Here is a 26437-nt window from a genome sequence, read left to right as displayed (position 1 = left end):
TTAAACAGATCTACTGTTTCTTACAGATTAACTATTACTTGCATTGAAAATTATTGTTGGCACAAAGATATCTTGACTTGACAAAGGAAAGGCAGCACAACAAGTAATGGAAAAACAAGGCTTGAATACTATCACTTGAAAACTTGGTTGTCTTCTAAAGAAAAAGTTTCAGGTTGGACTGTTATCAACACGAGAGGGGGCTCTTCTATTGAACGTGTGGAGTGTCCAAGTAAAGTGCAGATCTTATCTATGTGTTTTCACAACGTTTCTTATAAAACTCGAGGCACGGCTCTGAATGAAAGTGTCGAAGGGCACCAAGGATTATAAATCTTGATCAGAAATAGCCCAGCATTACACAATTGTTACACACTGAGTAAACACATAGGTTGGGTTGTGGGCCAAGTATGGGCCATGGATCCGTTACGCCTGGCTGAATGATCTGGCAAATGGGGTTCCGTGGTACCACTAAAAAGAGAAAGAAACGAGGGGGAACAGAATAAGTAGAACATGTAACAATCTATTCGGGGCCTAATCCAACCCTGCAGTCACGAAACCGCTCAATGTCTGGTTATTTTTCTGCGGATAAAAGAACCATTTTTCGACAAGCCTTGGGAAAACCTTCTCCATAGCTAGCAGGTGTTTCATTCATTCACTCTTGGGCTCTGTGCAGTGTGCGAACTGAAGGAAAAGTTGCTACACTTTAATGCTAGGATATATATCCTGGGGTGCATCATGGATTTCAGACTTGATTATTGGTTGTAAAGGTATTCTTCTTTTTTATGTATAAATATTCTGGCTGACATCTTTAGTTTCACTGAATGGTATTGCTTTGGTTTTTGAAAATGTAAATTGTGACAGATGCTTATTATTTCAAGGGAATGTGCGTGGTTTTGATTTGAGAGTATTTAATGAGGTTTACCTTCGTCTTCTTTAATATACAATAATTGCAGAAAAGGGAAGTAAGGTTATTTACTTGCCACTTTGTAGGGCCAATCTGATTTTCTTTTAGTATAATATAGTATAATAACATCAAAGTCTTATATAGCGCACGTATCTACCAAACAAGGTACTCAAGGCGCTGAGTATTATACAAACTTTCAGAAAGATATGTTATTGCAGTGATGAATTCTGAGACCCAATTATTTAGCACCTTCTAAGGGTTTACAAGGTGCTACGGCGCATACAGCAGCCACAGCCAGGAAAACCCGGGCGAACCCCTTCTCCTTTCTATGAGTGCACTGGATTCCTTTACATGGGTTACTCAACACATGGGACCCACGGCTTTACGTCCCATCCGAAGGACAAAGCAATGGTCAAGTGTCTTGCTTAAGGACACAAGTGTCACGGCTTGGGATTCGAACCCACACTCTGGTGATCAGAAACACCAGAGTTTGAATTTGGTGCTCTTAACCGCTCGGCCAGGACGCTTCCGTATGAAATAATTATTCCTTAACAATATTACTTATTATACCATGGACACCTTTATCCGTTGTTAAACCAATCATGTGATACCAACTTTGTAATAATTGTTGAATAGTATTCCCTAATGTTATGCTCCGTTCTTTGTTGATGGGTAAATTGCAAATAAGGAAATATCATTCAACCAACCCTTTCATCAACAACTTTAAGTTAGAGTGATATGACACTAATGGTGACCTACTGCACTCTATTTATGGGAACCAACTTTCCCTTTAATTGTTAGTTTAAAGTGAAAGTCTTTCTCATTCCGTATACAGTTCTATATGGGAACCGACTTTCCCTTTAATTGTTAGTTTAAAGTGAAAGTCTTTCTCATTCTGTATACAGTTTCTCATAATGCAGATTATTAGAGTCCTTTATTCCTGCCAAAACCCTAAGGCCCATGTCACATGAGGCATTTATGGGATATTATGGGACAATATTTGTATGTTATACTGAAGCATGTCTATAGTGGAGAGGTTCAGGCTGCCCAAATTCCACTTCCTTTTCATTGTTGGTAAGAGATATCATAATACGTCATATTAGCACACAGCATTAGTTTTTGTTTATATTTTGCTTAATTTGTTGCGTAACCTCTATGTACTTTCAAAACATTTGTAATATGTTTTTTATTCTGTGTTCTAGTTTTTTTTGGGGGGGAGGAGACGAACATACATTACTAAAATCGTTGAGTCAAAAATGATTTTTAAGATTATGTAGTGGTTATCATCAAAAATAAAATGAGCATAGTTCATAACTGAAAATGTTTGACTGGCTACTACTGTTTGATGCACAAAACTCACTTTTATCCTAAACTTAAAGGTATTGTAAATCTTCCGATTCAGGTTCTTGAAAGTGAATGATTGCACTTGCCCAAAACAACCAGTGTACCATCCCTTTATTGGAGAAGGTCTGCAGCCCCTTGTAATATTCTGGTTCTCTTTATCGATTGGTTGAACACTCTTGTGAGTAACATATTTCTCTTTGTAATGAATTGATTGATGATGGTCTGAAGGAGCCTTCATGGGGTTACGTTTCATTTCTAGCTGAATCTCAATCTAAGGTTCTGCCAAGTTGGAAACCACGAGTCCACTCGAGACTTATAATAAACAGATACTAAATGATAACTGTGTTTCGGTGTGCAATTGGCTACTACCAAATATAAGATGAATTTATCATCTAATATAAAAATATAAAAAATGTTGGTTTTGCCCGTACACACCGATGTGTGTTAGCACTGTATACTCAGTACTTTCCTGAGCTCTGTGAAAAAACATCACAGGCATATTATAATATTCCAAACTAAATGATGTTTTTTTTCTCGTAAATTGAATGTGTGTGCATTATGTATGATTCCAAATGCAACAGCTTTTCTTGTTTAATGAGCTTGGTGTCATACTTATAGAATAAAGCCAAACCAATGAGAGGTTATTTGCTTCAGGCTATCCATAAGGGGTCTTACTCCTGATCAGCAAATATTGCAATATCTGCTCATAGGAATGGGATACCTGTGCCAGATGGTTTAAAATATATGGTATTTTCATTGGTAACCTTATTCTGATATAAGCATAACTTAACTGTGCTAAGCTAGTTTTTGTGCTTTGAAAGCTGCTGTGTGAAGACATGTTAGTCAACTTCGCTTGGGAAACACAGGTGTTTTTTTGGGGTTTTTTTTTTTTTTTTGGGGGGGGGGTTTAAACTACATTTTTAGTAAAAGGTTTTTGTAAAAACTGAAAAAACTTCTAGTTCTGAAAATGATCTTCTCTTCCATATGTTGGATGTGGCATTCAAAATGTCCCATTGTCTTTTACCCATTAAAGGCAAATTTAACCTTTGTTTTCTGGAACCGTTCTTCATAATAATTGTTTAAATCTTACACGAATCTAGTTATATACAATAAAACTAAACTGTAAAAATTTCATTTCAAAAGGTGGTAGCGTTTTAAGGTGTTGCCGAAAATCTGGAGCAGTTTTGTCCACGCTGGAAGAATACTAAGAGTGATTGGAATACACAGTCTGAGAAATGTCTCTGCATGAAATGTTTGCCAGATTGAACGTGAAGATTGAATCCCTTTCGCTAAAACTAAGTTCCTTATAAGGAGAGAATCGTTTCTCAAAATGTGATTAACAACAGCTAAGTGCTTCTTACTAAGTAGGATTTTACAGTCAGTCATTTTTTAGTAATTACCATTGGTATACCCTCCCTTTATATCAACACTAGAGTGTTCAAAATTTAAGTGACTGAAATATTTATGTTGTCACTTGTTCTTAATAGCATTAACCCAAATGTAGAAATCTTCTTCACTGTACGATGAAACACAAACGTTGTATTTTGAAGAGGCATTTGGACACCGATACTATTCGCAAAAGTGCTTCCTTGATAGCTATACTATTGTTTGTATAACCCTGGTAATTCAATTTTCAATCGGGCTAAACTGAACAAACACAGAATTTGTTATCAGTCAGTTTAATTTGTTTTTTAGAAGTTCAATGATAAACTGACTGGTAGGTATTACAGTGTTGGACTGTGCGTGGGGTTGTTTGGTTTGGTTTGGTTTGGTGGAGACCAAGACTGAGAGACAAAAATGCGCATGCTCCTCGGGTGTGTTATTGCTACAGGGACCACATTGTATGGGAAAATTTATCAAATTATTTAGGACATGCTTTGTGTGTTATAGACGGAGGGAACCAGACTTTTATTTTACCTGGTTTTTGTTTGTGGCAGGTGTTGTTATAGGTAAATGGGGCAGTATTCAGTTTTAGTAGGAGACACTTGGTACATTATAAAGGCTTGGTCATTGACTGTTTGTGTTATCTCCCATTGTGCGAGACCCCAAAAAGGCAGGAATTAAACAGAGCGTGTAATATTGCGCTGTGAGCTTCAGACAGCGTGCGTTATTTCGTTGAAGGCTCACCCTTTAGAAGTCTTTGAGAGAGGGGGATAAACGCTGTGGGCTTCCTGTAGGACAACTTGTGTTTTGTTTGTGCAGGATATCGTCAGATAAGCTAAGTATGTTAAACCAGACTTTGTCTGGGATGTGTTTTTAGTAGGAATATAATAGTTAACGATGTAGCATGCTGTGTAGTAGGTTATTGGCTGGGAATGTACGGTGTGCTGAGTACATATAGAAAACAGAAAGCAAAGGTTATGAATAGCTGTATAATGTATAGGTCTACCAAATTGTCACTTCTACTTTGCACCACTGGTTGTTCACAATATAAAGATACCGCTTTTGTTGTCACTTTTTCATGTATTGATAACTTGCAACGACTTTTTGTTGACAAACAAAGACTCCAAATTCGATGGTTGCATGTATCAGCAAAGTTGTAAACAGATTTTGTAGTGGAAAGAAAACACAAGTGAACTTGTCGTGTCTGTCTGCAGTTGCAATGTGTGTTCTGAACTTAACTAAACAAAACTGTACAATTCAAAGGCAATTCCTGCCAGATTGACATTTAGCTTATAAATGTTGCAATGTACTCCGCAAAATGAAAGGAAAAGTTGACCTTTCATGAAACTAAATTGTGGGTTTTTACATCTCTTAGCTTAAGGAGAAGGATATCTGAACGCTTTGCTAAATCTGTGAGAGTGTGAGAAAGGCATGCACTCATACAAAGTTCATTTTGTTAGGTTCAGACGGAACAAAGACCATACCTGTGGATTCTGCTTTGCTTGTATGCTCAGCAGGGTGCCATGTTATAGTCTACTTTTTTTCTTTTGGATGTGTTGCTGCCGTTTCACAAAATATTCAGTAGTTGTCGTCAACTCATGTGAGTTTTCTATACATTGGCTTGCCATTGAAAACCAAGCCAGATGTTATCAGCACGAATAACTTTGGATAATGTCAACTCAAAGTCGGTTTCCATGGAAACTGACTATGGGTAAACTTTGAAATGATTTGGTTTTGAACAAAGACAAATTTAATGGAGCGAGACTTGAACCAACGACCTCTGTACCGGTGCTCTACCAACTGAGCTATCTAGCCCTTTTGTTGGCAGTCTCCCTATTTAGTCAGTATCTCTGTTCGGGGTGCCAGTCAAAAGCTATACAACCACTGGCTGCCGTGTAGCCTGGGATCATACCCAAGTTTATGATACAACTTTTTTTTAAGTATGGTGGGGTTTTTCCTTCTTTTATTTCCTTTCATATTTTTTTTTATTGGGGGGGGGGGAGGAATTTAAAGTCCTTAATTTGTCATTATAATTCAAACAGATCAATTTTTCATTCCATTACCACTGTGCCCTTTAAATCTTCTGCACGAAAAAAACACAATAAATTATTACTTTTTTTTTTAGTGACCTTTGAATTGAGTTTATCATCACGGATTTAAATATCTTGAATTACAATGGGAGGTTTCTCATTCACAACACTTGGCAGAATATTAAAGAGCACTGTCCAGGTTTTTAAATTGTCTATATCCTCGGGCGTATTTAGTTTTTCTATAAGTGAAGTTTGTTTTTTTTCATTAGCCTCGCCACTGCCATCCTCCAATACAAAATGTTTCAATCACTTACAGCGACTGGAAAGACGAACAATGGCAACACCGAGGGAAACCAAATTATTTATATACGCAACAAGTATAAAACCTTGTGTTCGGTATTGTGCGTCGCCACCGGAGTGGAAAGGAACAATTGGCGGGTCGGGGATGGTTTAAGTCAACCGTAAGCTCGGAGCTCTGTGATTTATATATCTGGGGAGAGAAACATGGGTTTCCTGACGGAACGTGCCGCATACACGCAGTTCAAAAACCCACGGCCTGTGTGTTCATTTCATCCACTGTTTGGTACCTACAATGTTTAGAATACAGTGGTTGGGGCATTGTTAAAGGATTTATATGTGTCCTTGATTACAACCAATGCACTCTCTAAAAGTACAACGCTTTTCATACACTCTGAGGGTTTTTTTTCCCATTGAAGACATTCTTATTGAATTTAAATGTGAGTGTATACTAGGAATGGTGGTATCCCTTGCTTAAATGTTCACATTGTTTTTCCCCTTTTAGGCCTAAATGTTACAAGTTCTAGTCTTGAAGGCACTGGACACCTTTGGTAATTGTCAAAGACCAGTATTCTCACTTGGTGTATCTCAACATATGCATAAAATAACAAATCTGTGAAAACTGGGACTCAATTGGTTATCAAAGTTGCAAGAAGAGAGTATGAAAGAAACAAACAAAAACCCTTGTTGCACAAGTTTGTGCACTTTCAGATTCCTAATATTTTAGTGAGAAATTACCTCGTTCTCAAAAACTACATTACCTCAAAGCATCTAGCAGAGGGAGTTAGTTCTCACAATGTTTTATACTATCAGCAGCTCGTTAACAAGTAAGTTTTTATGTTAAAAATTACTTTGAGTAATTACCAACAGTGTCCAGTGCCTTTAAAACAAAAATGAAGCAGTTGAAAAGGTTTTTGCTCTTTCTTTTATCAACTCATTGGTTTGATTTGAGGGGCAAGTTTTATTGACAGAACGGGAAAGGGAAATTTGGATTTTCAGAGGAATCAGTTGAAGCGGTATCCAAGAGTATGGTTATCTGTACTCCATAATAATTCAATTAGGAATGGAGACAATGTAGTGTGAAGATAAATAAGCAGCTGTTAATTAAAATTACCTGAAATAAATTGTGACACGTGTAATTTGGAAAGTGACCAATGTTACAATCAGATTGCTTGGCATTCCTTCAAATAATGATGTTGAAATTCAGGATGTATGTTCTTGAGACGATACAAGTCGGTATTATCCTAAGACATTATATGGGCCCAGTTTCATATTTTTTATAGAGCTGCTTCAGCACAAAAACTAGCTAAGCACATGGGTGGGTATAAAATACTGTCTTGCCAATTCCTTGATCCTGTAATGTATACCAACTCAAGATGTCAATGTCAAAAGATAGTAAGCCAAACTGAAAATACAAACTGCAGAGTGGAACGTGCCAATGGCATCAATCCACTAGTGTTTATTATCGGACTGCTACATGAGTACTTTTGGCATTCATTCACAACGATGTTGGGGCATTATTCCTGTAATGTTATTCAGATCCTCATTTGTTCCCCTTCTTCTTTCATTTTTTTTTTACCAGCGCCCCCCCAGCCCTCTCCAATATCTTGCAATGGTCTGCTGTGCTGTTTAGAGCACCAGTTTGGTAGGAGAGCTGTCACTATTCACAAATTGTGTAGTCGCTATTGTGATGGGTATTTAAGGACAGGTCTGTTTGACAACACAGCCATTGATGATGATGACATTTATTAGGTCTGGCTTGGGGCTCTGGTAGTTTCACTCTACCATTCAATCACAGACAGAGACAAGAGAATGCACAGTTTAAGTTGATGTTCCCAAGGTTCAGCTTTACCATTGAGTTCCTTCTTCCATGGTTGTATAGTGTGCTAAAGTGAATGACTATTCTGCAGTACAGTAGATTGTTACAGTAGACAGATACCACTTGATAAATGTGAGACAGCCAGTTGGGGCACAATTTGTCTTTTCCGATTTAAATCAATTTTTGAGCGTTTGGTTTGTCACCTTCTTTGTGAGGTAAGTCATAATTCTGTTGAATTTTACACCAGGAATTTAATGTTTGACAGCAAAGGAATTTGTGGTTGCTGTAGTCTAGTGAGTAACTTCATCTTCCTTGTTTCTTTACAAGAGAGTGTCAGATTCTTGGTTTAAAAAAAAAGGAGAATTGAATATCAAGCATTGTGGTGTGTTTTTATGAGATATTAACTCTCATTTGGAAAAAAGTGGCGGTTCTGAAAAGAGCTAGTTGGTTGTCAACAATATGAAATGTGTGTGATGTAGCGCATCTCTGAAGACCAAATGGATGATGAGAGGATCCTCTATGTATAACTTGGTGTGGTTAGTTGTTGTTTTGTTTTGTTTTCTCTTAGTTACATTTACTTTTTGTAGTAACTTCCTATAGTTGTACATAAAGTGAAATGTTTGCACATTGCTTTTATGTGCAGCTACCGTCATACTCTCTTAATGTAAATCTTGAAAATTTCACTCTCTTTGTCTTGAGGGGTGTCAGTTCCACTCTTTTGAGAGTGAAAGTCAATCTGTTCCACTCCATTTGAGTGAAATTGGAACGAACTTCAATTTCAATCAGGTTGAAAGTAGCTGCCTTTCACTCTCAAAAGAGTTGTCCGCCATATGGCTCTTTGCAAGAGTGGTATGGTGGACAAAACGAGTGGTTCTCCTTAATGTAAAAGAGTGAAATTCACTCTATTGTTTGAGTGGTGGCATTTTTTTATCTTTTGAGAGTGAAAGTCGATCTTTATCGCTTTTTCTGAGTGAAATTGGATTGAACTTCACTCTAAATGGAGTTGAAAATACCAGTCTTTCACTCTTAAAAGAGTTGTCCGCCATATGGCTCTTAACAAGAGTGGTATGGCTGACAAAACGAGTGGTCGCTCTGTTACATTAAGAGAGTACCAAATTATGGGTACATAGGACTATCATACCTTCTGGAACTTTGTGATGTTTGTCAACACTTATCGATCAGCGTTGTTTTTGTTTTGACCCTACTCTTTTTGGTTTGTTCTTTTTGTATACAAGTTTGCCTAAAAAACACTCCTGGCAAGGGTTACATAACCAAAATAACTGGTATAAAAACTGCTTTTAAGACACTGGACACCTTTGGTAATTGTCAAAGACCAGTCTTTTCACTTGATTTATCTCAACATATGCGCAAAATAACAAGCCTGTGAAAATTTGAACTCCATTGGTTGTCAAAGTTGCAAAACAATAATGGAATAAAAAACATCTTTGTCACACGAAGTTGTGTGCTTTCAGATGCTTGATTTCGGGAGCTCAAAATCTAATTCTGAGGTATCGAAACCAATTTCTTTGAAAATTACTTCTTTCTTGAAAAATCTGTTACTTTAGAGGGTGCCGTTTCTCATAATGTTTAATATTATCAACAGCTCTCCATTATTCGTTACCAAGTAAGTTTTTATACTAACAATTATTTTGAACAATTTTGCTTTAAACTTGCATCTGGCCAGTTGTCCACTGTTAAGTGAGAATACTTGATTGCATATAATTATAGGTATTCATTTTAATGCACAAGTTACATGATAAAGCTGTTTCCCTTGATAGACATCAGGATGTTGCTCAAATGCTGAATGTTTTGATGTTGTGGTTGGATTAGTTTACAGATTTCCTGAAACAAAAACATTCTTGTGTTGTGGGGTTTTGTTCAAAGGCATTTTTTCTTCTTTGTCATTGGTAAACCATACACAGCTTCTGTTATACAAGCTGACTACAGTACAAGCTGACTACAGTGACTACAGAGTGCGTTGATTTTAATGGTCAGGTGTTTGCTATGCAGAAGTACTAGTTATGTTTACTTCTTCTTTGTATCTTTGGTTTAAATTTAGCAGTTTACCCCTGGTGGAACAATTTGGTTGTATTCAGAATCAGTAAAGGTCTGTCATATTATTGCAAAATAGTTATATATCAAATTGTTTTATTAACACTACATCCTAAAAAGAATGATGGTATGTCATAATTGTTTTTACTGTCGAGTTGCCAATGTACGGCATACAAAGGATGTGTCTGGTGGAATCTTTCTCCAAAAGACGATCAGAGCAAACGTCGAGTTGAAACCAACGGTTCTATTCAGAACCACTCCCAACTCATCTAGAGTTAACCGTTACATGGTGTTATCGCAATCCTTACTTTTATCATATTTCCACCATGCAAAGTTTCAAATCTTACTGATGGAATCTTTAAGACTCTTCACTTATTTCAGAACCAAATCCTTTTTTCTTTCTCCTCAGATATCATCAACAGAGAGAACCTGACCCTTAACCTTTGACCTGACCGGCTAAATCTGCGCCCAGCATCCAAGGTACTCTTTAGTTTCTCTTGCAAAGCGCACAATCCCCCTGAATTCAAAGATGGAAGTTGAATCTGGTCGAGATGAGTACACACTACACCCTTACGAGGACAGAGGCAGAAAGGAGAGGATAATGTCCTGGGTTCGGAGGAACCTTCTCCTGCTCTTCACCCTCGTTGCTGTCATCCTGGGTATTATCTTAGGGTTAGTCCTGCGGATTGCTGAACCCTCAAAGGATGCTATCATGCTGATTGGCTTCCCTGGTGATGTCTTGATGAGGCTGCTTAAGATGCTCATTCTGCCACTCATTGCCGCTAGTCTCATTACAGGTAAAGTTGTCTCATTTTCACTCTCTTCATTTCTATATCTATCAATAGAATCATCATTATAATCATTCTTGGAGATTGAGGGAAGGCATCATCAGAATTATTCAAAAGAACACACCAGGGTGGATTTCACAAAGAGTTTCATTAGACTAGTCTTATCTCGAGTTAGGTCGAGGTTAGGACTAGCCTTAAGTTTTTAATATCTCCTAGAACTAGTCCTGAGATAACTCTTTGTGAAATCCACCCTAGGCCTTTAATTGGTTCACACAAGCAGGGATGAAAAGTTTCAGACTTTAATCTGAATTCAGAAATGTCTTGTATACAAGAAAAAGAGATCTCCAGATATGAAAACAAATCATTGTCTTTGATAAACTCTTCTGGTGCTGGATACTGAAGCTCACTTGAAATCTATTACTCATGGACTAAAAGGTGCCAATCAATTAAACATTCCCTCTCTGTTAATCTTAGATTCGGAGCTTTTTGTCAGCAATGACTCTCGCTCCTGAAACTTAAGGTGTTTTTTTTTCGTGATTGTAACTAATAGCTGTTCTGGTTGTACTTACCATCAGTTGATCAATGGCCATTGACCAAAACAGTTATTGGTAACGATCGCGAAAAACACGCACCTAGAACAGGCCCTATAATTTGAGATGCCCCCTCTCTTCTTGGTAAAGTGTACCCTACAGGGGTTGCCCTTAACTTTTTTTTTTAACTGGCCAGCAGGACAACTTGGCTTGATTTTTGACTGGTCCGCCAGGTTTTTGACTGGTCTGTCAATTTGTTTGTGTAAACTAAATAGCTATAAGGAAATTGGGCACCAAGGCAATGACCAGGGGGCATCGAGGCAAATTGCTTGTGTTGCCTCCCTTAAGCACCAGGCACAGCCCTTACCCTACAAATTTACCAGATATACATTTTTTTAATTTTTTTTTTATTAGGCTTGACCGGCTTGGACACCAAAGAGAGTGGTAAGCTCGGTCTTCGAGCTCTGGTCTACTACTCTGTGACGACATGCATTGCTGTTGTAATCGGTGTGATCCTGGTACTTAGTATACGCCCGGGCAGGGCAGAGACCAAGAGCGCCCTCGGAGAGGGTGATGCTAAACCAGACATAACAACGCTTGATGCTGTTTTAGATCTCCTCAGGTTTGTCAGTTTTTGAAGAATCATGTCGTGAATTAGGAAGAATAATTTTCAGGCCAGTTTGTGCTGTTGAAGCTGTCTCCACTCGAGTAATGTACCTGTGACTTTTTTTTTCACAGAACTTGGGAAAGTACTTATAGTATACAGGGCTAAACACACATCGGTGATAAGGGTAAAAACCAAAGTTAAGATGTCTCCAGTTGTGAATTGAGTCCAGAGTCGTGGGTTTGAATCCCACCGGAGTAATATATCTATGACTTTTTTTTCACAGAACTCGGGAAAGTACTTAGTATACAGGGCTAAACACACATCGGTGATAAGGGTAAAAACCAAAGTTAAGATGTCTCCAGTTGTGAATTGAGTCCAGAGTCGTGGGTTTGAATCCCACCGGAGTAATATAGCTATGACTTTTTTTTTCACAGAACTTGGGAAAGTACTTAGTGTACAGGGCTAAACACACATCGGTGATAAGGGTAAAAACCAAAGTTAAGACGTCTCCAGTTGTGAATTGAGTCCAGAGTCGTGGGTTTGAATCCCACCGGAGTAATATATCTATGACTTTTTTTTCACAGAACTCAGGAAAGTACTTAGTGTACAGGGCTAAACACACATCGGTGATAAGGGTAAAAACCAAAGTTAAGATGTCTCCAGTTGTGAATTGAGTCCAGAGTCGTGGGTTTGAATCCCACCGGAGTAATATATCTATGACTTTTTTTTCACAGAACTCAGGAAAGTACTTAGTGTACAGGGCTAAACACACATCGGTGATAAGGGTAAAAACCAAAGTTAAGATGTCTCCAGTTGTGAATTGAGTCCAGAGTCGTGGGTTTGAATCCCACCGGAGTAATATATCTATGACTTTTTTTTCACAGAACTTGGGAAAGTACTTAGTGTACAGGGCTAGACACACATCGGTGATAAGGGTAAAAACCAAAGTTAAGATGTCTCCAGTTGTGAATTGAGTCCAGAGTCGTGGGTTTGAATCCCACCGGAGTAATATATCTATGACTTTTTTTTCACAGAACTTGGGGAAAGTACTTAGTGTAGGCCTACAGTGCTAACACATATTGGTGTAAGGGTAAAACCAAAATTAAGATGTCTCCAGTTGTGAATTCAGTCCATGGTCTCTTCTGAGGTTAATTTGCAATTTAAGACCTGGGCCCAATTTCATAAAGCCTGTAAACACAGAAACTTACTGAGAACAGAAAGTTTGTGCTTAGCAAAATAAGGTAACCAGTCACAATATCGTATATTTATAATTGCTGTGACTGGTACCCCACTCATTTCATAGCTTAACACCGAACATTTTCTGCTTAAAAGCTTTATGAAATTGGGCCCTTTCAAATACTAAAGTGGATCTTCAAAAAAAAATGTCAAATCATGGGGGTGGAGGGAGATAGGAGCTAGCTAGAAGACTCCATGCCCCCCTAACCCTGTCCCCCACCTCCCCAGAGTGGTGTTTTCAATCATTGTGACAGTTCATCCATTTGTCTTTTTTAATCTATGGGATTCTTTTTTTTTATATCTTTTATCAGAAACATGATGCCTGTTAACCTGGTGCAAGCATGCTTCCAACAGGTGAGGGAAGGTGGACTTATGTCATCAAAATTTCTCAACACTTATCAATAATAATAATAGATAAAATTATAATAATACAGACTTGGAATTTTTGTAAGTAGGATTTGAAACTTTGCATGGTGGAAATATGATATGGAAAGGTTTGCGGTAACACCATGTAATAATAATAATAATAATAATAATAATAATAATAATAATAATAATAATAATAATAATAATACAGAGTTCTTATAAAGCGCACATATCCTAGACACTAGATCAAGGCGCTGAACAAATAGAGAATTAACAACTTTGTCTATCTCTAATGAGTTTGGGTGGTTCTAAAAAGAACCGTTGGTTTCAACTCGATGAATATTATTATTATTATTATTTTTTTTTTTAAATTAATGGCAAGTCGGTAGACACACATGGCCTGAAGGCCACTTTAAGGTGTGGGCTAAAAATAAACTATTTTTCCGGGGGCCGTTGCCACCCACTACGGGGCTAATGAATGGCGCAAATAAAATTGAGTAACTTGACCTTAAAAATAACCAGTGCTCGTTTAGAGACACCCTAAATATATCGAGAACTAATAAAATGTACCAATATACAAAAGGAACTGTAATAACCTCTGAATATTGTTTCATTTTATTCCCTGAAAATGTCATCGCCCTTCTTTCGTGTCATACAGCAAACTACTTATTATGTATATGAGGAGAAATTCAAGAAAGTTTTATACAACGCATCGATGGAAAACTCCACAATGATGGAGAATACCACCATGATACCCGAGTTGTTGACCTACACCATGAGCCCCAACGGCACAGAGAGTCCAGACCTGATGACCACCATGATGAAACCCAAGTACGTGTCGGTCAGTCTGGGCTTGCAGAAAGTTCGCAAATTCGGCTACAAAAGTGGAATGAACGTCCTTGGTATGTATTCAAACAAAACAAATAAATGTACTGCTTGGGTTCTGTAGTTCCATGTGCATGACTTGTCTCAGCTTTTTACTTTAGAAATAGTCAATGTTAAAGACAGTGGACACTGTTGGTAATTGTCAAAGACCAATCTTCTTACTTGATGTTTCTCAACATATGCATAAAATAACAAACCTGTGAAAATTTATTTGAGCTCAATCGGTCGTCGAAGTTGTCAGAACTTGTTCTCAACTTTTTTGTATTTTTGTATTTTTGTATTTTTATGTGAATTGCCAAATAAATAATAATAATAATAATAACTTGCCTACTTAAACTTGTTCCTCTGTAGGTATCGTGACTTTCTGCATTGCGTTTGGACTTCTTCTGAGTAGGATGGGACAGAAGGCTCGTGTGATGATCCAATTCTTCCACATCTTGGCTGAGTTAACCATGCAGCTGGTCAGCCTCATCATGTGGTAAGTCTGTTTCTGTTTTTCATATGACAGATCACCAATTTCATTAAACTGTTAAGCAGAAAGTTTCTTGGCTAAGCAAAAAATTACTGGGCTACCAGTCCGGCGATGATAACTGTAAGGTGTTCTGGCTGGTAACCTATTTTTGCTAAGGAAACATTTTTTGTGCTAAGCAAGTTTTTTGTGCCAACAGGCTTTATAATATTTGGCCCAGATCACCTAACACCAAAGGTCACTTGAAGGTGAGGGCTACATTTTTTTTATTTGTGCATCGACCCAAATTAGCTGCAACGTTGGGACACGTTTCCACCTACACTGGGCTGGAACAGGGTTACCCCCTTCACAGTCTGGAAGGATGTTGGCATGGGTATCATCCACTAGGAACCTGGCTTGTAGAGCAGAATACCTTCCCAATTTTGTATAAAGCAATTAGTTCAATTCAATTCAATGCACATTTATTTGGTTAAGTGCCTCGCTCAAGGGCACAAGTGTCAACATCCAATAAAGTTTGCATTTTTGCAATGAGTGCCCCAGTAATGTTTTGCTTAGCAAAGACACTTGCTAAACAGGATTTTCTGCTTAACAGCTTGAAGACATTGGGCCGTCGGCACAGTCTCTCCTGTGGTATTTTGTTGAAAGGACCAGTTGGGCAGTAGAGTGCACCGATAGTAGAAGTAGGGTTTAACTGAAGTGATCCTGTTCATCCTCTTTCATTCAGGTACTCTCCCATCGGTATCGCCAGTCTGATCTGTGCCAAGATCCTAGACATGGACAAGCCTGAGTTGATCTTTGCCCAGCTTGGAATGTACATGGTCACGGTTATCGTGGGTCTCATCATCCATCTCGGCTGCCTCATGGGCATCTACACTCTCTTCGTCCGCAAGAACCCGTTCATTTTCTTCAAGGGGATGCTGCAGGCGTGGCTCATGGCTATTGCAACCTCCTCAAGGTGGGTGTGTTTTTCCTCCTCAAGCCAACCCTGCCCTTCCTTTCTTTTCTTCTTTTTTGTCTGCAAGATGCATTAGACTATTGATATGGTCGCCATACTCTCTTTGAATCAAGATAAGGTATGGCCTTAGCTGCTACTGGTGTACTTACTTAATTGGGGTCAAGATACATTTAAAACACAACAACCCTAGTTGGTAAGACACTAGAATAGCTAAGGTCGTGGGTTCAAATCCCACCCAAGTAATATGCTTAGTGGTTTCTTCACAGAGCTCAGGAAAGTACTGAGTATACAGTGCTAATTCACACATCGGTGTGTATGGGTAAAACCAAAATTAATAACCCTATGAAAGTTGCTGCCTGTAAGATGTTGTTTTTCATGTGCTAAGCGTGGCTCCATTTTTTCCTCTTCATTCCATAGTGCCGCCACCCTTCCGGTCACCTTCAAATGTCTGGAAGAAAATAATAAGATTGATAGTCGAGTCACACGCTTTGTGGTGCCCATCGGAGCTACGGTCAACATGGACGGCACAGCGCTGTACGAAGCTGTGGCCGTTATCTTCATTGCACAAATGAATAACATCCCATTGACTATTGGGCAGGTCATTACTATCAGGTAGGTCATATCCTGAGGTCAAACTTTTATAAAGGTCGTTTTATTAGTTTACTAGAGTTAGTCAATTTGATTTGGTATGTAATTTCTTGAGGGGCATAATTTGTGTGGAGGGTATTGGTGTAAAATATACATTTATATACTTTATGATAGGTCATTACCCTGAGGTCATAATTTGGATGGTGGTCAAATACTTTTAGGGTATTGGAAGCAATAGTTCATTCTATAAGGAAGGTCATATCCAGATGTCAATATTGTGCTTATTCACTGTTAATGTATTTTGTTTAGACAAGTCACTTAGACAAATATTCCTAGTGAGGAATGATATTTTTTCTGGTAAATACTAAAAATAATTGTTAGCATAAAAATTTACTTGGTAACGAACAATGGAGAGATATTGATAGCATAAAACATTGTGAGAAACGGCTCCCCCTGAAGTAACATAGTTTTTGAAAAAGAAGTAATTTTCCACTAAAATATTTGAATTTGATTTCATGGCCTCAGAATTAGATTTTGAGCTCTCGAAATCAAGCATCTGAAAGCACACAACTTCGTGTGACAAGAGTGTTTTTTCTTCAATCATTATCTCGCAACTTCAACCACCAATTCCAATTTTCACACGTTTGTTATTAATGCATATGTTGAGATACACCAAGTGAGAAGACTGGTCTTTGACAATTACCACTAGTGTCCAGTGTCTTTAAGACTGATTTCCCTATTTTTTGTCCTTAGAAAAATCAGGAATTTTGCTGTAAAGTTGCTTGAGAAGTCTATAAAAAAACATATGTGGCAGTGTCATGGCCGAGCGGTTAAGAGCACTGGTGTTTGATCAGCAGGGTGTGGTTTCGGATCCCGGTCGTGACACTTGCTACATAAAATTGGGGAGGTAGTGCTTTCTGCTCTACCGGCCAGGCTTCGAATTGATGATACCCAAGCCTACATTCATATGGACTGTAAAAGGGGTAACCCTAGGAGTAGGTGGCAATGGCCTCTGGACAAAATAATTGTAGCCCACACCTTGAAGTGGCCTTCAGGCCTTTTGTGTCAGGTGACTTGCATTAAAAAAAAATATATGTATATATATATCATAACTCCTCCAGCAGGTTACACTCAGCAATCACTGAGGTTCCCATGGTTGCATTCCGCCGCCCTAAGAACCTTGGTGACATACTAGTCAGGGCCAAACTTCCCCCAGGTACAGTCCAAACACACCCCCCGTCAGATATACTGGGCTGTCACAAATGTACCCGTTCCAAATGCAAAACGTGTCTGCACATTAAGCCCTCACTTAAGGTGAAGAGTCATACCACTGGCTCTTCATACAACATCAAGACCGACTCTGAATGCAGCACGTCTAATGTAGTCTATGTCATATCATGTAAGAGATGTGGGCTACAATATGTGGGAGAGACTAAGACCAAACTTAGTCTTCGCTTTGCGAATCATGTCTCTTCCATAAAGACTAAGAAACCGTACCCAGTCTCTATCCACTTCAACAGCCCCAATCATAGTGTCATTGATGTTGAACTTCTAGTGATTGAAGCTTGCAATGGTGATGACACACACCGCAAGAATAGAGAATCACACTGGATTCACCAACTCAAGACAGTCAAACCCTTTGGACTTAACATAAACACTGGTGTTAAATAACTTCTCATTACCCTCCACTTCACTTCTGCCTAAGAACTTATATGTTGTATATATTCTGTACATAAAGTATAAATTAACCTAGTTTAAAGTTGTTTTTATAAATTCATCACTGTAACTATCTGATGTAAGTAACCCCCCCCCTTTTTTCCACAGGTCCCTCATACCTATTTTTAAAATCATCATACCTTTAATCTTGCTATTCTTATTAATTGACCATTGTTAGTTGCATCATGATGCAACTTGCTCTCTAATCCTACCCTTTCATGTCTCCCTGCATTGTTGTCGAACAATACTTTTACCACTTTTATGGCCCAGTAACCCTTCCTTTCATTCTAAACATCCTTTGTCCTCGCCACTCCACTCCCATTGGTTCATAGCCACCAATATTGTTTCTGAAATAGGAAGTTTGATTGGCTGTTATTTTCCCGCTTCTTTCTGGGTCCTTTCCTTAATCCCTTTCCCCCTCTCTTTTTCTATAAATGGATATGTATTTGTTTGTACTTGTTTTATGCCTCTGAAGAAGGTCCGGATTGGATCGAAAGCTAAGGCCATCTACCCTATTCATTATATATATCATAATGTAAATATAGGTCAGCCATTGAACCAAGTATCATGTTGTGAAGGTTTATTAGATCACTTGGGTGGGTAGGTCACCACTGATGATTACTCCCAACTTATAAAAGCAACATTCATGAATTTCGAAAATGAAAATTAATCTTTGGTCTTTTCCGTTGCAGCTTGACGGCTACTCTTGCAAGTATTGGAGCAGCTAGCATTCCTAGTGCAGGTGTTGTGACGATGCTCTTAGTGTTGACTGCGGCTGGTTTACCAACCAATGACGTCAGCATCATTCTCCTCGTGGACTGGTTCTTGTGAGTTCTGGTTACAATTATTACTACTATCCATTCTTATATAGTGCGTATCACTGTGGAGTCCCTATGCGCTGTCAGTATTTTCCTACAAGGTATTTGTGGAGCCATGTTTATATACATAGCACCGTGTAATTGTTAACAAGGTGCTGTGGCGCAATATGCAGCCAATCAAACAAGGAACACCGGGGCCAACCCCCTTCTCTCAAGGATAAGTGCACTGGGTTATTTTACGTGCAGAACACATCACACATGACTTACGGCTTTACGTTCCAGACAAGGATGAAGCAGTAATGGTCAAGTGTCTTGCTTAAGAACACGAGTGTCACGGCTGGGTTGCACTCGATCTGCTGATCAGAAACACCAAGGCTCGAGTTCGGTTCTCTTATTGGCTATGCCATGACTTTGGTTCAATAACAACAACAACAACAACAACAACAACAACAACAACAACAACAACAACAACAACAACAACAACAACAACAACAAAATGATGAGGAGTAACTACATGTGTGCCAGCACCAAGTATGAATGCTGAACTGAAAAATCTTTTTCACGGTTGAGTTAAGCCATAACTTTACACTGAAACGCCACCAACACCTTTTTGAGTTTTGTTGGTTTAGATTGTTTTAATGACAGAGAGACAAAAGCCTTTTTTAAATGTCATCTTTGAATTAGTACAAATGTCATCGGTTGTTTACATGCCCCAAACTGTTCATTTCTTCCAGTATCTCAGTAAGCTGCCTTTTCCGTCTTAGAAAAATCAAGTGTAATTTCCTTGGATAAAAAAAACTTAAATGGTTTTGAAGCCTGCATTCATTTACCCCTTTACTTAGAGAAAGACCTGAGGAATCACAATTTGATAAACTTGTTATTAATCATCTGAAGTACATTTTGATAAACTTGCTAACCATCTGTTGCTCTTCAGGGATCGTCTGCGTACCTCCATCAATGTCCTAGGAGACTCCTATGGGGCAGCTCTTGTCTACCATCTCTCAAAGAAGGAACTGGAGGCTCAAGACGCCCTTCTTGCTGCACAGGAGGCAGCCGAATACACAGATTCCAACCACCATGGCAACATCATGGATGTCTCAAATCGCAACTCCGTGGAAGTGGTCGACAAAGAGCACAAGAAGATGGATGGAGACAATGCGAGGGAGACCAACTTCTAAGCCTGTAGCAGCTTAAACTGAACAAAAAATTACAAAAACAGGTTTTTATTTCTGTATTTTCCCCCTTCCCTCCCCCTCCACCAATCCCTTTATGAAAGAATATTAATAACTGTTAAACTTTTAAGAGGTATAATCCTCGAAACTAACTGTCTGAAATTAATGGGCTGTCTGAGACCAGATGACAGGGATTTTTTTGCAGGCATTGCAACAAGAGGACAAAGTCTAAAACTTACCATCTGAAATGTGTAGTCTTAAACAACTTAAATCAAGTCTCAGAGTAAAGGGTTCAATCAACACTCAAGATCTAGAAGTTTGTGACATGGATACATTTGTTTACCCCCCCCCCCCCCCTCCTTAAGTAATTTTTGGTTTTCTTGTTTGAGGTATTTACATAGTTTAAGCGACTTTGTTACAGGGTGTGCTTGTAAGTGTTTATGGTATAACAGTTTTTTGTATTTAAAACTTTTGTCAATTTTCTAAGAAAAAATAAGGCGATTGACAGCAACATTGCTTTTGTACCTTAACTGAAGAAAACCTTAATGTATGTGTTCAGTGTTTTTAAAAACAAAAACTTCTTTACCGAAGAGTTTGTCAAGCGTGGTTGTGAGTAAAGTACTTGTTAACGGACTAACAAACGAGGTAGACATTATTGTGTGTTTACTCTGTGACAATCAATGCACTTGATGTTGTGTTTGAATAACTCTGTGGTGATAAAACACGGTTTCTAAATGAGCCAGCTGTAGATTTGATCCTTGAGCGAGTGGGTGTTGACGTGATGTAACTATGGTTACCGTTTCATTTGAAGCATGATTGTTTTGTTACAATTTTCACTTGAAACCATGTAGTGGTGTGAACTTGCTTGCTCCTTTGTGCTGAGCATTTTGTTCTTTTGTACATTTGACTGTTTCGTACGGATTAGTTTAAAAACAACTTATAACCAACTAGTGACTATAGTTAGCGATATACAGAAAAATAAAAACACTGAGTTTAAAAAGTTATGGTTGAATTTGTAAGCCTGGTTAAACGACCAATGTATAAATAACAAACTCATAGCAATAATAATAGAGTGGACATAACGAGTGTGGTTGTTTGGGGTTGTACCTATGCGTGTAGATATATGTGGATCTTGTTTAACCGATACTACTCATGTACATGTATACCGTAAAATGTATGTATTATCCAACAATTCTTCCGAACGGTATAAGATTTGCCCTCAGTAAAACATGTACTTGTTAAAAAAAAAGATTTGAAATATTCTAAACTCGGAAACAGAGGCAGAGATGGTATTAGATATTTCTTAATATAAATTTGGGATGAATTTATTTTGTCAAAACAAAAATTTATTGAATTAAGGATAAATTTACCTAGGATTTAAGTATTTTTAAGTATCTATTTTGATATTTTTCAAAAAAAAAAAATCTGAAATTATTTTTGAAGAAAATTCAAAATAACGGGTGCTGTTTAATTTTTACTTGTACCAAATTTTCAAACATTGTCTCATCTCTAGGTTATGTTTGGTACCTAATCCCAGACCAATGCAATTAGAGGTGTATATCCATGAACACTGTCTAATTCACTCAATATCATGGACAATTTTACATACAAAGTTGTTCGTTGTTTAATGATGTTTCAAAGTGCAACTTTGTGTTTCCTTTTTACTTGGTCCAAGCAACTTGACCCATTCTTTACCAAGAAAAAAAATAGATAACTTGGAAGCTAAAAATTACACTGTTTCAAAGTTCAAGTTGTGACAGACATAACTAATTGAATTGATACCAACAATTATTTCCATACTGTCAAGTCAATACACAATCTATAGTATTTGCAAAACATGGGAACAAATATTAGATCACTATTTTTTAAATCTGGTGGGTGGGTTTGGGAATCCCACGCAAAAATAACATTTACAAATTGGTCAGCTTTTTTGACAGCGTTCTCCCTGGACAAGTACAAATTCACTCCAAGTGGTGCAAATGGCTAGCGCTGTGTTGAAAAGAATCCCTATTTTACATAATATATGGATAATTGAAAAAGCTGCAGATGAGGGAAACAACAATCTAATATGTCCAACTGCCTTTTCACCAATTTTTTTTAAGCAAACTCGGATTTTTCTGATCTTTATATTGGAGAAGGTTAACAGAAATTAAATTACTGAGTTTCGGGGGACTATTTTACCTCAAACACGTCTTTATGGGTGAAGGAGTTTAGCTCAAATCTGTGACAATCATTGTATTTTGTTAGCGAATGATGTGAACACGTAATGAGGTTTGAACATTGACTTGTGACAGGCAAACAGTAGCAGACACACTTCTATCTTTTTGCCTGCCTCTGGAAAATATTGTCTCTGCTTTTAATCTGTGTAGAGCATTTTTAATGAAAAGACAAAACAGGGAATAATGGCATTTGGTCAAAACACCTTGTGGCTGTCTTAGTTGTTTCAGACCTGCATCTTTGAGGGTTTGAACCAATCAACAATGTTTTGTTTGCGTATGTTGATTAAGACCAATGTGAACTGTACACTCATTAATGCCAACTATAAGTTCACAGGGTTTGATTCTTGATTCTTGGATGGTTAATGAATATTCATTATTTCAAGCCAATCACAGAGTACCTCTCATAGATAAACCTCTAAAGCAGCCTAGTAAACCGTGTGTAATTGGCTGCTGTATTTTTAGATAACTGTAAATATTATAATATGTATCAACTGTTAATACGAAATGCATATTTACCATCAGTATATATAACAACAAATATGTAAAAAATTACTAACAATAGTTGCATGTGTATTTTATGTAAACACGAGGGTGTTCTATAAAAAAAAAATATAGTGGCATAGAATTAAAATATCTAATGAACTGTTTTATAAGAAGTTTTCAGGACCCAATATCATAGAGTTGCTCAAGTGGAACATATTGCTTAAAAAATATCTGCTTAGTAGAAATCAGCAGGACACCAGTTACAAATTGAACATGTGACATGATAGTTTCGCTGGTAAGCGTAACTTTGTTGTGCTGAGCTACTTTTTGTACTTGAGCAGCTTTATGAAACTGGGCACAGTCAGGTAGTTTGAAAGCAAACTTCAACATTTCAACATATTGAACTTGTGTTGACCTCTCGTACCAATTTCAATCGCGTCTGCCCATCTCACAATTTTAGAAGTAAACATATGGGCATGTTATTGCCGTGTCAGCGCTATGAAATTGGGCCCAGGTCTTGAGGATACTGTCGTTTTTATTTTTTTTACATTAGGAAAGTAATACTTATCGGTATCATAAAATATGAAGCTAAGAATTTTTTTAACTGTTTTATTCGTGCATTTATCCTGAAAGAATTATTGTTAAACCAAACCTTTTCAAAACTTGTTGTCTCCTTTAAAAACAAAAAAATAAAGAACAAGATAAGATGGTTTAGCAAACATGTTTTTTTTTCTTTTTTCTTGATGCTTTTTATGGAACACCCTGATTTTATTTTTTTAATTGTTTATTTTTCTTAACTTGAGCTTTTCATGGTGCCCAATTAGTGAGGCTCATTTGGTTTTAAAATATTATAATAAAATGCACATTGTGTAGTATAGGGCTCCCTATTACAAACACCATACCTTTGTAGAGATTCCCTTAGTTTTTTATCAAATCGTAAGTGAAAGTTGACAAATATATTGGGTCTGTAATGTTTGCTGATCAACAATAGCAATATTAGTTTTGATAATAAGATATAGATATTCAAAATTTTCAATATAACAGTGTTTTAATTGAGGTGGATTTATATATTTCCAAGATGGATAATAACTGCAACAAGTAGTCTAACAGGAAAGCTACGAAGTAAGACTGTCGTCAACTATAAGGCCAAGGCAAAATTCGTAGAGCTGCTTAAATAGCCAATTTTGTGTTTAGCAACAATTTGCAGGATACCAGTCACAAATCGTACATATGACATGGCATTTTGGCTGGTAACTTTAATCTGGTAAACATGATTTTGTTGTTCTTAGCTACTTTTGGTGCTTAAGCGACTCTATTAAATTGGGTACGGGTCTTAGTCTGATGTTTTTAAATGACGAATGCAGGACAAAAAATTGGGACAATTTGTCATTAGATACAAAGGCAAAATTATGACTAGACCTTTGTGTGATCGTTAGAAACTCCGCTGTTATTGAGAACAAAACGTAACAATTGTTGCCCTTGCTTGACGTGTGAGCTGTGAAATGTCTGTATTTGCAGAAAATCTACTGGAATGTTTTAATTTCTGTCTCATTTACAGTTAAATGCAAGAGTTATTTATAGGTGTATTTCGGTTTAAAACATTAAATCTGATTAAATGGTTTATCAAAAGTATTGAAGCATTAAGGAAGTTATAGGACGTCATTCTAGACTGGTGCAGATATCGGGGGTTTTTCTCTCTCTCTAAGGCCCTTTTCGAAACCACGGCTTTGGCTCCAATTTTGGCTCAGGCTATCTTGGCCCTGCGTTGGTATTGACAATTAGGTGCTTTGCGTACGTGCTCACAGCTTTAGACGAGAGACTGGAGCCTGAAGCCCAATCCAAAGCAAAAGCTGTGGATTCGAAAAGGGCCTTAGTTGATTCATGGTTACTTGGAGGAAAAAATTTCTGTTCCCTCTTTGGTATAGGAAATATTAGCATGGATTACTGCGCTCCTCCTGCGGGACATGTCAAAGATGGTAGCTTTGAAGAAAAATGGGCTCCGAAAAGTAAAACAATGCCTGGCAGAAATATATTAAGTTGCTTTCAAGCAAGATTCCATTCAAAAAATCACCTCATGGTTTCTGTGCTGAGTTGCATTTTTTTTAAAGAAATGTTGCTGGTGAAGTTTTTTTTTCTTCTGAAATCTTGATGAGATTAATTCACGGACATTCTGAAAGAGTCAGTACAACTTTGAGTGTAAGATACAAGCTGGGTTTATGCTTTGTTTTGTTTTTTAAACTTGAATTGCGCCAACCAGTAAATATGTAGGGTTAATTCTCTTAAAACACAATGTGGTGAGTAACATTATAATTGTTAGAAAATACCAAGACTGAATTATACCACTAGTTCCTTGACAGAGCGACATTTTTTTTTTAACTGCTATATAATTATAACAAAGTTAGGATAAATCTGTAACACACTAAATCCCCTTTCACACTAGATAAATACCCTGAGAAACAACCAGGAAAAATTAGTTGTCAGCCATCTTAATTCCCCTTTGCAAACTCTTGGCAAAAAGCTATTTTCTGTGAAATAGCTACCCCTGCTAACCTGGGGGTTATAATACCAAGTGTTAACTTTTTTAACAAGCAAGGGGCGACGGTGGGGTATAAATTCCCCAGGAATTTCCTGGGGTTTAATCACCTTGGAAGTTGGTATTATATAGTGTGAATAAAAGGGGCTTATGAGTTGTACCTCAAGCAATATGCACAAGCAATACAGGAATTATTTTGCACTGCACTTTTTAGTACAACAAATCCAGGTTTAAACTCATTTCATCTGTGCAGCACGAGACCCCCCCCCCCTCCTTCACACACATACACACACCATCAGTGTCAATTGACCATCTCTTCACAGATCACAATGTGCTAACAACATGGAGTTTGTGAGGGGTGAGGTTTGTGTAAGTTTGACGCTTAGCTTTTGTTTTTCTCAGCCTCCACATTTGAATCATTATTTGATCAACACAAAATCCAAGATTGTCACAACCCGTTTATTTTCTAGCTTTCTCTGTGTATCTTTTAAATGCTGTATATTGTTATCGCTATGTGTATTATTATTACAACGTATAATCACTGTCAATAGTATCTGATATTAAAATACTAAACTAACCCATTGAATCGTGTTCTTGTACCATTCCTATGTGATAATGATATACTGTATTATTAGTGTCAGAGTCTCGGTGTGATCATGGCTTGCATTGCTGGACTTATTTACTGGAAATAAAAATAAAATTAAAACCTGGGTGGAAGGTTTGTTTTAATCTAGAGAATATGCTTATGAATTCTGCTCATTTTAAACCTAACCACTTTTATTTATTTATTTATTTATTTATTCGTACTACCTCTACACAAGTCAAAATGTCATCAACTCAATACGTGCATCAGCATTGCTGTATGCACTTAGGGAGTGGATGCAGAAAGTGTGCCCACAGGGTAGCGTGCTTGGCCCACTGATAATGGTGTGATAATGAACACTCCTGAGTGAAAGCCTGATTGAATCTTGTGATATTTGCAACATTCATGCATAAATTTTTAGAAGAGTTGGACACGTTTAATATCATATCTGTACTTTGATGTAGACCAGGGCCCAATTTCATGGAGCTGCTGTTCTTCTAAGCACAAAAATGTGCTTAGAACGAAATTTTGCCTTATAAAAACAGGATAACCAAGCTTTCAGGATAAGCAAACAACAGCTGAATACAAGTAACAACGATATGAAACAAACGGAAATTTGGTTGGTAATCCTATTTTTATCAAGGAAGAAATGTCATGCTATGC

General features: G+C 37.6%; 1 protein-coding gene across 4 annotated transcripts; it reads left to right on the top strand.

Moving 5' to 3' along the window:
- Positions 1–519: 519 nt before the first annotated feature.
- LOC117291191 (excitatory amino acid transporter-like) lies at positions 520–25924 on the top strand. Of its 4 annotated transcripts, none has more exons than XM_033772782.1 (10): positions 520–764; positions 10236–10623; positions 11559–11766; positions 13299–13341; positions 14012–14255; positions 14590–14716; positions 15432–15662; positions 16080–16274; positions 18659–18793; positions 19719–19962. In XM_033772782.1, exons 2-10 carry the CDS (start codon positions 10356–10358, stop codon positions 19960–19962), a joined length of 1695 nt encoding a protein of 564 aa, XP_033628673.1. In that variant the 5' UTR covers positions 520–764; positions 10236–10355. The 4 variants fall into 4 exon arrangements, with proteins under 4 accessions (XP_033628673.1, XP_033628672.1, XP_033628675.1 ...); XM_033772781.1 differs by lacking the exon at positions 520–764 and adding an exon at positions 4338–4467; XM_033772784.1 differs by lacking the exon at positions 520–764 and adding an exon at positions 7894–7989.
- Positions 25925–26437: the final 513 nt, after the last annotated feature.

The sequence above is a fragment of the Asterias rubens genome, chromosome 6 (genome assembly GCF_902459465.1).
Source record: "Asterias rubens chromosome 6, eAstRub1.3, whole genome shotgun sequence".
Taxonomy (NCBI): Eukaryota; Metazoa; Echinodermata; class Asteroidea; order Forcipulatida; family Asteriidae; genus Asterias; species Asterias rubens.
The sequence above is the reverse complement of the archived record's forward strand: the minus strand, read 5'-3'. Positions and strand labels throughout refer to the sequence as shown.